The sequence below is a fragment of the Taudactylus pleione genome, unplaced genomic scaffold (genome assembly GCF_031769625.1).
Source record: "Taudactylus pleione unplaced genomic scaffold, aTauple2 ptg000143l, whole genome shotgun sequence".
Taxonomy (NCBI): Eukaryota; Metazoa; Chordata; class Amphibia; order Anura; family Myobatrachidae; genus Taudactylus; species Taudactylus pleione.
The window spans coordinates 144,777-156,938 of NW_028284545.1; the positions used below are offsets into that span (position 1 = coordinate 144,777).

The following is a 12,162-nucleotide window of genomic DNA, read 5'->3' on the forward strand; positions in this document are numbered from 1 at the left end:
TTATTACCTCCATTCTGTGCCCCACTCACAGCTGAGAACTAGAAATAGCGTTTGGCTGTAATCTGTAATATTATTGTGCTCATCTGTAACACTGTGCAGTTCATACACCTATGCTGCTCATTACATACATTAAGTGTCGCCCATCAGTTCTCATTCTTCATTATAATCCCTGATTTTCTTATAATTGTTTCTCATAAAAGTCTTTTTCTCGTTGCCACAGTTTTCTGGCTTCCCAATTAACATGGCGTTCTCCGAGGTGAGACCTCTCATAGAGGCCGTATACAGCACCGGGGTCCACAACAACGAGGTGCCCAGTGTGGAGTTTGCCCTGGCCGTGTATGTTCACCCCTATCCCAAGAGCGTCTACTCCGTGTGGATATACATTGCGTCTCTTATTCGAAACCGATGAACGGAGGATGGAATGTTACAGCAAACGATGTAACGGCTGCTGCTGGCAGACATGGCTGGGCGATGGTCTCCTGCTTCTCCGGCGTTTCATAGATTGGCGGAGCACATAGGTCATCACGGCAGCGAGGGAATGCTCGTATAGATCTGTCCTGTTTGTGGGGGAGGCACCAGCTGGAAAGGAATTGTAATGAGCGGGAAGGTGTGGGTTACACAACACATTATAGTCTCATTTATTTCAGTCAAACTGTAAGGAAATAAAAACGTGTTCGGGTGACAGAACATTAAACACAATCCGATGTGAATGTTGGAAAACAACTGATATAAGATGAAGCTTATTCCTCATGTGAATTGTTCCCACTGATGTTCTTTGAAACTTGTGTTTTTCAAATATCAAATTGTTGTTACAAATACCTGATCACAATATACATCATGTGCTGTAATTGAAGCTGTATGTAATCTTACAGGAGACCGACCTTTTGTTTTAAAACATGAAAAAATAATAAAGGGGCCTATCCCTTAAGCGACCTGAAAAACTGAACGACTAGCGTTCAGTCCTTCAGGTCGCCTAGGTGCGGTGCCCGCACTGAATGGCGTTCACTGAACGTCATTCAGTGCAGGAGACCAACTTCTTATCTGCGAACATGTGGAACCTTATGATAGTCGTCAGGTTGACGAGCATGTTCCACAGTGAGTCGGCGTCGGCAAGGACCCAGCGTGCACGCTTATCGCTGGTCCTTGCCAGCTATCCATTAGACGACTTTCTGAACGATCCGACCAAAACCAGTCGTCTAATGGATAGGCCCCTTTAGTGTTGTTATAACTAGAGGTGAGCAGTTTGATTCTACTTCGTTCTTTTCGGCATAGTAGCGCAAGTTCGGATTTATTTTTATTGGCGATCCAAAACACGTGAGAGCCAGATAGCCAATGAGATCCCATTTTTCAGATCCGAACGTAACCGCGTAAAACCGAACCGCTCATCTCTAATTATAACAGGCTATGGAAGATCTATTACACAGCTATTTAACTTTGGGGTGCACTGTCCATTATCCTCATTCAGGCTAATACAAGATCAATGATCATCAGCTCAGCTAGTTATAACCATGAATATATATCATTTTCTTACTCTTCAAGTTTTTCTAAAGTTGTGTTTTTTAATCATAAAGATAACATAATAATCTTCCATTTATTACCATTTCATCTTACTGACCAAGGTAACAACCTTGCAATGCAAGATCTTATTATAAGCTTTATTATTTTAACATGTATTTAGTTTTTTCATTTGCAACCTCTGTGGGCGTTTTGTTTTATTATGTTTTGGTGTCCTCTTCATAATCACTAATTTTACGTTGTTTTATTTTACAAGCTCTGATCTGGAGGCGAATAGGAAAGTTCTGCATTAGCAGAGTCTATGCCTATAATCTGAGTGATATGATTTACTGTCTCCTGTTACAGCATGAGATAGACAAACATTAGTAACCACAAGTATTGTTATCAGAGGAGATCTATAAATGTATATCAATGGGAGTCCTGCTTGGCCTCTTCTTATACAGTATAACATTTAATATGTTAGCGTTTCTTGTCAGCTGAGTGACGTTGCGTCATTTTGCGTGAAAAGGGTTTTGCAGTGGAACAGGCCACTTCGCAGAGGTGTGAAGTTCCAGAAATGCCATCTTTGAGAGCGCTGCCCATTCAGGGGACCTGTACCCAAGCAAAGTACATACAATGGCCTGGAACAGAAGGCCAATATATTCCACAGAGCAGTGCAGGCCCTATTACCATCATGTGTTATTACATATCCAGGAACTAATGTCCCACAGATATTAGTCATAAAGTGCCTCAGTGATGTCACTGGTTCCTAGTGAATGGATAAGATGAGCACAAAATGGCTGTCCACTATGGGCTTGATTCAGAAGTGGCCGCTAATTCAGCCGTGACTGTGAATTTTTGCGCAGCGCGTCTGCGCCTTTGTGTTAATGTCGTAGCCAATGGAATTCATACAGAGACGCCCACCGGCTGTGACGCTAATCCGCCGCTTTGCATAAAAAGACGTATCACCGGTTGCACCATTGAACATTGCACCAGCCATATGGAGGTGCAGAATGCCCGTCTGAACATGGCCGCTGGAATCAGTGCAATTGTGGAAAAAGTCGCAGGCACCAACTGTGACACGCCCGCATCTGGCTAGCCACGGCCCTGTTACCACCCAGTAACAACCACTGACATTCCACCTCTCTGAATCCATATTCGTTCTGCGCACCCTGGCGTTAACCTTCCCGAGGCATGCGCAGATTGAAAACATCGGTAGCTTGCGTCCAGCATCGACACTGCGTCCACCTCTGAATAAGGCCCTCTGTGCAGGCACTAGATGCTGGTTAATCATTTCTTTCTTGCATCTCCCTCTCCCTGTTTGTCTTTTATTACTGTGGCTCTAGTCATGCCAAATAGCCCCCTTCAACGTGTCCGGTCCCATGCAAATAACATCTTATGCCACTCCAAATTTTTGTTCCTTGTTTGTATGAATAAAACATCGGGGAGCGACAGAACTGCAGTGCTAGCGTACACTGATCAGTGGGGTGGGCGCCATTTGTACATCTGTGTGCGACTGAGTCTGAATCTGTATAAGAAGGTCTGAAGCAGCAGTCGCTGCTTTTCCTGACGTCAAGTTCCATTGTCTTTCATCTGCGACTTGGTCCGTGTGTAAAAACCAATTCCTGTGTGGTTAAAGTCGCAGCCTAGCGTCTCTGGTACACGGTGAGACGCTGCATCTGACATGCGACTGAGATGCAAAATGTAAAGAAAAATACGGTACAGTACTCAGCCGTCTTGCACCTTAGGGCTTAAAGACCCCCAGTGTATGAGGACAGACCTGTACAGGTAACAAGTCTTTCAGTTATGCAATCAGACCTCACACTTTCAAATCAGATTATAACAATATGGTGTAATCACGTCTGTTTTTTAATAATGTTTCATAATTGTAAATATATATTTATTGCAATAATTTCTATTTTTTATATGTTTGATAAATCGCAATGAATAAATATTTGATCAACTTTTAAGAAGTTTTGGCTTGTCTTTGCACTGTACAGTGTGTTACCGGTATACTGTTCCACTATCCATAAAAGTTGAAGACGTAAAAAGTGCAAAACTACAGAAACGAGTAAAACAAATGTAGACATATGAGGGGGATGGGGTCATGTTTAATTTTCCACTTAAAGACCACTAAATCCAAACAATGAAAATACACTGCCCAGTGTTGCCCTGATACTCATCTGAAAATACTTTCTAGCTTGTTTACCCCTCCACTCCATTACAGCTGAATCTACATCCCATGTCTTTAGGGCAGTGTGCTAATGAGACATGATCCAGGCAAAGAGCTACACTTTCAGTCCATTAAGCTGCTTTGACCTCTCCTGCTCAGACGGTGCTTAATGAATGCACCGATTGCAAATCAATAAGATTATAATTAACTCTTTCAGTCTACAGCCTCCCATTTAATTTATTTGTCTACTAGTCCCCTAGCACTTCTGTTCCCTTTGTCTCCTTTATATATTTATTGTGTTTTGTTGATTATTTAAGTTTGTCATTGATCTACACTATACATACTGTACATACACATACAATTGGATACAGTGTAAATTCTTAACTAGGGTCATTTAGTGTCAAGTGATCCAATACAAATTTACCCTACCATTTACTTTTATACTCTGTACCCCATTTAAGTGTCTCAAAACATTTAAAAAAATGTTTTACTTCTAATGGTTTTATTATGTAAAAAGTCCACAAATATTGGCATTTGTGAGCATCCAAAAACCTTATTTTTTAAGGCGAGAATTAAGATATTTAAGATAAAAAAACACTTTGTTCGGACCATAACAGTCTTTAATTTCGGGATCGGTATGAAACACCGCCGGACGCATGTCCCTCCCTAACCCTCCCTTAAAGGTGCTTAACCCTAACGTCTCCCACAAGTGCCTAACCCCCTGTAAGTGCTTAAACCCAACCCCCCCTTCCCCGCAACCTGTCTCCCGGGGGGGGGGCTAACCCTGAGTCCCCCCGCCGCCTGGCTAACCTTCGGTATACCAGGATTGCACAGTCGGGAAGCTGGCGGTGGGCATTTCGACCATTGGCTTCCTGACTGCATCCCTTAATTTCATATCCCACTACATGGCTAGGTTTAAGGTTGACAACATTTCAAGGACACAGGCTGAAACATTTAAAAATATGAGATATGGTAAGAACTTACCCTTGTTATCTCTATTTCTACGAAGTCCATAGGGTTCCACAGGATACCTTGGGGTATAGGTGTGACGTCAGTCGCAGGGCACCAAAGAGTTAAGCTTTCAGCCTCCCAGGATGCACTAGGTCCCCCTCCTATACCCCGCCCCCGGGCCAAGGCACCTCAGTTAGTTACCAAGCCATAGGCCGGAGGAGGAGAAGGAAGAGAGAGAACAAAGATCTGGACACATACAAGAATCACATTCTCACCAGAGGGAGACGGAAAACCGGTGACCAGAGCAAAGCCCATCTGCAGCACAGGTGCGACAGGGCGGGAGTCCTGTGGAACCCTATGGACTTCGTAGAAATAGAGATAACAAGGGTAAGTTCTTACCATATCTCATATTTTCTACTTCAGGGTCCATAGGGTATCCACAGGATACCTTGGGGATGTCCCAAAGCAGTATCCTTTAAGGGTGGGGACGCTCCTGTGCAGAAAGGAGAATCCGCCGCCCGAAGGAAGCATCCTGAGAGGCGAAGGTGTCAAACCTGTAATACCTCACGAAGGTATGGACAGAAGACCACGTAGCAGCCTTGCAGATCTGAACTGCCGAGGCACCACGTCGAGCTGCCCACGAAGGACCCACAGACCTAGTGGAATGAGCCTTCAGAGAAGGAGGGACCGGTAGGCCTTCATGAAGATAAGCTTCAGAAATAGCCATACGGATCCAGGCTGCCAAAGTTTGCTTTGAAGCAGGCCAACCCTTTTTACGGAAGCCAAAGAGGACAAACAAAGCGTCCGACTTCCTAAACGAAGAAGTGCGGTCAACATAAGTCCTTAAGGCCCGCACAACATCCAAAGAGGCCTCACCCACGGAAAGACCCGGTGAGTTAAAGGCCGGAACAACTATTTCCTCGTTAATATGAAACTGGGAAACAACTTTGGGAAGAAACTCGGGCCGAGTGCGGAGCACTGCCCTGTTCCCATAAAAAACCAAGAAAGGGGGTCTACAAGAAAGAGCCCCTAACTCAGAAACACGTCTGGCCGAAGCAATGGCCAGAAGGAAAACAGTCTTAGCTGTTAGCCATTTAAGATCCACTGAGCCCAGTGGTTCAAACGGCGGTCCTTGGAGAGCCCTCAGGACCACAGCCAAATCCCAAGGCGCCACAGGTGGAACAAAGGGCGGCTGAATGCGGAGAACACCCTGCATAAAGGTGCGCACATCCGGGATTGTAGCAATCCTACGGTGAAACCAGACAGATAGGGCCGAAACCTGTACCTTCAAAGAAGCAAGGCGAAGCCCATGATCTAGTCCCGCTTGCAGGAAGGCGAGAATCCGAGACAGACGAAACTCCCGCGGTGCATAACCTCTCGGTCGACACCACTGGAAGAACGTATGCCACACGCGATGGTATATCCTCGCGGAAGACGGTTTCCGAGCTCGCAACATGGTACGCACCACAGAGCTGGAAAACCCCCGGGACCTCAGCATGGCCGTCTCAACAGCCACGCCGTCAAAGACAGCCGAGTCAGGTCCGGGTGAAGGCAAGGACCCTGAGACAGAAGGTCCGGTCGTAGCGGCAACCGCAGAGGAATGTCCACGGACAGACCCTGAAGGTCTGAGAACCAGTGCCGTCTGGGCCACGCGGGAGCTATCAACAGGAGCGTCCCTCCTTCCTGTTTGAATTTCCGGATTACCCGTGGAAGAAGGGAGACCGGAGGGAACAGGTATGCGAACCGGAACGTCCACCGGACGGACAGAGCATCCACCAGAGACGCCCCTTCGTCTCTTGTGCGAGACCCGTACACCGGCAACTTGTTGTTGTGCCGGGACGCCATGAGGTCGATTTCTGGAAGACCCCACCTGTCCACCAGTAGTTGAAAAACGTCCGGGTGCAGGGACCATTCCCCCGGATGAACGTCCTGGCGACTTAGAAAGTCCGCCTCCCAATTGAGCACTCCCGGGATGAAGACCGCTGATATGGCCGGAAGATTGCGCTCCGCCCAAACCAGGATCCGAGAGACCTCTACGAGAGCCGCCCGACTGCGAGTTCCTCCTTGCCTGTTTATGTAGGCCACGGTGGTAGCGTTGTCCGACTGGACCTGCACCGGGCGACCCTGGAGAAACCGCTGTGCCTGCTGGAGAGCATTGAAGACCGCACGGAGTTCCAAGATATTTATTGGAAGTTCCGCTTCTGTCGGCGTCCACCTGCCCTGGAACAAGTGTGGACCCGAAACTGCTCCCCAGCCCCGAAGACTGGCGTCCGTTGTCAACAGGACCCAATTTGGAACCCAGAACGGACGTCCCTTGTTGAGGTGGGTCGTCTGTAACCACCACGTAAGGGACAGGCGAACCTCCTGGGTGAGCACAATCGTCTGGGACTTCAGAGACTGAGTCAGCCCGTTCCACTTGGACAGGATCAGGTGCTGCAGAGGTCTGGAGTGAAACTGGGCGTATTCTACCATGTCGAACACCGACACCATGGAGCCCAGTAACCTCATCGCCGAGTGTAAGAACACCCGGCGGCTGTGCAGACAACTGCGCACCCTTGACTGTAAAGCAGAGATCTTGTCCTCCGTCACGAAGATCCTTTGCTGTCCCGAGTCCAATAAGGCTCCAAGATGCCGAATCCTCCGAGACGGGATTAGAGTGGACTTCTGCCAGTTGATTAGCCAGCCGTGCCGTTGCAGCAGTGCAATGGTCAGGTCCAAGTGGCGTAACAGGAGCTCTGGAGATCCTGCCACCAATAACAGGTCGTCCAAATACGGCAACATGCGGACTCCCTGCAGCCGCAGAGAAGCCGCCATGACCGCCATCACCTTGGTGAAAACACGTGGTGCTGTTGCCAGGCCAAAAGGTATCGCCCGAAACTGGAAGTGGTCGCTGCTGATTGCGAACCTGAGGAACTGTTGATGGCGCCAAAGAATAGGGACATGCAGGTAAGCGTCCTGTATGTCCAATGACACCAAGTAGTCCCCAGGTTCCAGCGCCAGAATGATGGACCGTAGGGTCTCCATCCGAAACTTCGGGACCCGCAAAGACTTGTTGAGTGCTTTGAGGTTGAGAATCGGACGATATGACCCATTGGGTTTCTGTACCAAAAATAGATTTGAATAGAAACCCTGGCCCCTCTGGGAGAATGGAACCGCCACTATAACTCCAGCCTGGAGCATAGTGTGCAATACCTTCCGCAGCTCCGTAGCCTTGTTCCGGTCTGATGGGAGACCCGTGGTGAAGAAGCGAGCCGGGGGTCTGTGCCGGAAGGAGAGGGCGTATCCGTGAGAAACCACCTCCAGAACCCAAGTGTCTGTCGTAGTGGTCGACCAACACTGGGCGAACTGTAGCAGGCGGCCTCCCACCCTGGGATCCCCCAAAGGGAGGCCCGGACCGTCAGGCCGCAGGCTTGTCATCTGGCTTGGGGGCCGGACGTCTGGTACTCCATGCCTGCTTCCGGGGCTTGACCGATTTCTTAGGGCCAGCCTGTCGAGGAAACGACTGTGGTTTGGGCCTGCCCTGGGCCCTAGATGACCGAAAGGACGATGGTCCCGAACCAGAAGGAGCAGCGGCCGACGGGAGACAGGCAGATTTGGCTGCCGCCAGCGTGGCCACAATCTTATCCAGATCCGGACCGAAGAGAACTTCTCCGGTAAACGGCAACGCTTCCAGACCTTTCTTGGAATCTGCGTCCGCCTTCCAGGATCGCAGCCACAAGGTGCGACGAGCAGCTACCGCTGCTGAAGAAATTCTAGACACCAGAGTACTAATGTCTAGAGCCGCCTCGTTGATGTAGGTGGCCGAATCACGGAGATTGCCAATCAACTCCGCCTGATCGGCCGGACAGTCGGATTCAAAAGAAGCCTCTAATGAATCCGCCCAGCGCTCCATCGCCCTGGCAACCCAGCAAATGGCCATAGCCGGCCGTGCTGCCCCCCCTGCAAGGGAATAAGCGGACTTCAGGCAGATTTCTACCTTGCGGTCCGTAGCATCCTTAAGGGAGGACATGGATGGCATCGGCAATGTGGCACTACGGACAAGACGGGTCACGTGAGAATCCACCTGTGGAGGGGATTCCCACTTCGCAAAATAATTATCCGCGAACGGATAAGCCACCGCCAGGCGTCTCTGCGGCTGGTATCTTTTGCCAGGTTGTTTCCACGCCTCCTCTAAATGGTCCACCAACTGACCCGAAAGAGGAAAGACTGTGGCATCGCCCTTCACATCTTTGAAAAAGGCATACTTAGATTTAGCCGCTGGGGGAACTTCGTCCTCAATCACCAAGGCTGTGCGGACCGCCCGAATAAGTCCAGGAATATATACTTTGGACTTAGCATCAGCGTCCTTAGTATGGAGAGGTTCCTGATCGTAAGGATCTAGAATCTCCCCATCATCAGACGTCCCTTCGTCATCCTCATAAGGAGCGGACAGAGACGCCACCGGCCTTTTATGAGACCGCATCACAGACTCCCCTTGCAACACATCCGACAAGTGCTGTACAGAACTCGTCAGGGAGTTAACCCACGCTGGCTCCTGAGAACCCGGGAGCGGGGAAATAGGGAGACTGTGGGGTACCACCAATTGTCGTGGGAACCCCTGCATGGGTGACGACACCACAGACTGCTGGGACAAACCCATCGGAGTAAACGCGGGCTGCGGAGCTAACTGGCCCACTAAAGCTGTTAACGCCTGAGCGAAACAAGCCCAGGGCGGCTCCTGTACCGGTGCTGTAACCGTAATAGGCCGCGCCATGGACAAACACTGCCGGCAAAGGCCCTCCGCGCTACCCTCCCCCTCCGCTAACGGTACTTTGCACGTGGTACACTGTAGCCGGAGGGGAAAATCACTTTCAGACATGATGGCACCACGTATGTGACCTCTCTCACCAATTAAGTATTAAATAGGCGAGAGACCACCCTGCAGCACCGCACCGCAAGGGCTTTAGCAGAAAGAACAGGGACAGTAATAAAGCTGACAGTTTAGATGAAGAAAAGATTACAGGCAGCAGCGCTAGCACAGTCACATACAATGCAGAGAAATAACAATTCCTGCACTAACAGCGCTGATCACTCAACTACACAGACACAGGGCCTGGTAGGACACAGCGCTGCATACACAGACCTGACCACAGCGGAGGAGAGGTATGCGGGGGGACCCAGACCACGATGCTTCCGTCCAGCGCTTCCAGCAGCGTTCACCATGCGTTCTGGAGAAGATGGCCGCCGAGGAGCAGAGAGGAGGCTGGCCTGGGGGAGGAGCGCTGCCACAGGACCAGTCGGCAGCATGCAGAGAGGGCTGTGTGCAGCGGGGGAGGCGCCGGCTGTGAGACAGGGAAGGCGCGCTCCCCTGGCATGCATTTAACCCCTGGGACGCCGCAGCGCTACCGCTCTGCTGCGGTCCGCTGTCCCAGGGGGTAGTGGAAGCGCAGGTTGGTCGCCTGGCTCCACGCTGCAGCCAGTCCCCAGGGAGCCCCCTGCCTGGGGACTTAGGACCATGTGATCAGCGGGGACCCACCGCGGGACCCCGCTGCTTACCTCTGTCCCCCTTGAATCCGGCCATGGTCCGGAGCATCTGGGGTCACCGCTAGCTGTGACCCCAGACGCCCACCAGCATCCCCGGATCAGTACCGGCGTTCTGGTACCGGCGGGGTGTAGGGAAGACAGCATGGACGTCAGGACTGACTGTCCATGCTGTACATCCAGTTGTGCAGCCACAGCTGCATGAAGAATAAGCTTCAGGGGCTCTTCTAGCCCCCACTCCAACAGGTGCACCCGACTCCGGCCGGGCACCAAACTAAACTGAGGTGCCTTGGCCCGGGGGCGGGGTATAGGAGGGGGACCTAGTGCATCCTGGGAGGCTGAAAGCTTAACTCTTTGGTGCCCTGCGACTGACGTCACACCTATACCCCAAGGTATCCTGTGGATACCCTATGGACCCTGAAGTAGAAAACAGATTTCCATACCAAATAAGTTGGGGTCTCAATGGGATCTTTTATTCATTTATATTTCTAGTAATGTGAAAATGTCTGATTTGGCACTTTATCGCAGTCATATATATAACATTTAAAAGAATGTTGATAGTATTTATTTTTTTGGGGGGGGACTTGTTTAATTCTTAATCAGTGTTTTATTTCCATAAATTGCTTTAATTAACTGTCTTACACCAGACAACAGCATTTAAGAATGCATTATATTATAAATCGAGAATCTGCTTTCTCTGAATTGAAAAAAAATAATTAAAAACCAGTTAAATTTTTGGGGTAATAATATAAATAATCACCATGAATTGTATTGACAAATTTAAAAGCAGGACTCTGACATTGGAGGGGATTAAAGAAAAAAATACCTATTACCATTTGACCCATGTACTTTATACTGTATGTTTGCAGGTGGAAAAATCACAGGATATATAATATATATATATATATATTATATATGCGTTTAACTGCTCAATGAATCACTACTAAACATAAACTAAAGCTGTAAACATTACACTGCAAAGCATACTTATTTAAAAAGAAAATATATTTTAATAGTCCTTCTTGCACATTACATTTGGGCACTTTCATGTCTCAGATTTCTTCAATGACCACGGTTTGCTTATGCTAGCCCTGCTTACTAGCATTTGGCCTCAAGATGGCACTGTCCTAGCTTGTCTATGGATGTGATTTTATTTCAACTCAGTAGATCAAGGGGCCCATTTGTCATTAAATATATGCTGCTTATTCTAGTGTTTTCAGGGGATACCTACAAAATATTTAGTATCCCCTGAGTGTATTATGGAGGGATCGTTGCAGATATCTCAGATAGAAAGGTTTCTATGGGGGATGCGATGCTGTCAGATTAACTTGATCCCCGCAGCTTATGCCATCTGAAGATGGCATAGACCGCTGTAGCCTACGGGCTACACATCGCATAACTAGCCAGGAGAGGGTTCCATAGGATCCCCAGTCCCTTGCTAAGATCCCCGGCACAGGAGTGAAGAGACCACTCCTTTAGCCCCTGTCCCTGCATGTGCTTCTGCATACATCTGCGTGGTATGATCGTATCCGTGCAATGTGATAATGGGCACTAATATCACGCCCAGATTGCATTGCAAAGGCGATTATTACTAAATGGGCCTCCAAGAAACATAAGCTTTCAATGCTATTGCAAGTGAATGTGATCCCCATTTCCAAAAATCTTCAACACGAGAATATTTGGGTTTTTCATAACTAATGCTACAACATTATAACTTCAAATGTGCAATTATCATAACAATATGGGGCATTTTCAATTAGCTGTGGGGCTTTTAGAAGCCGGGTTAAGTGCCCAGACCTATTCAGTTACTGCCCGCGGTAAGCCCCAAGGGTTCACTTAACTCAGGAGGGTAGAAAAAAAAAAATGAACCCTCTGGGTTTACTTTGCGTGGTAACTACATAGCTCTGGGCACTTAGGCCAGAATCTAAGCCTTACCACAGGGCTTACTGCGGGATATGGGACTTACCGTGTGATGTAATTGAATAGATCTGGGCACTTAACCAGGCAGCTAAAAGCCTGCGGTA

The 12,162-nt window shown here is 48.8% G+C and overlaps 1 protein-coding gene across 3 annotated transcripts in view; it reads left to right on the forward strand.

Moving 5' to 3' along the window:
- The window catches only part of CC2D2A (coiled-coil and C2 domain containing 2A), a 121,016-nt gene extending 117,657 nt beyond the window's left edge, over window positions 1-3,359 (forward strand). For all 3 annotated transcript variants that reach the window (XM_088473872.1, XM_088473874.1, XM_088473873.1), the window contains exon 36: window positions 221-3,359. In XM_088473872.1, the coding sequence (XP_088329998.1) occupies window positions 221-409 (189 nt within the window). In that variant the 3' untranslated portion in view covers window positions 410-3,359. The remainder of the gene's footprint in view (window positions 1-220) is intronic.
- The last annotated feature ends 8,803 nt before the right edge of the window (window positions 3,360-12,162 follow it).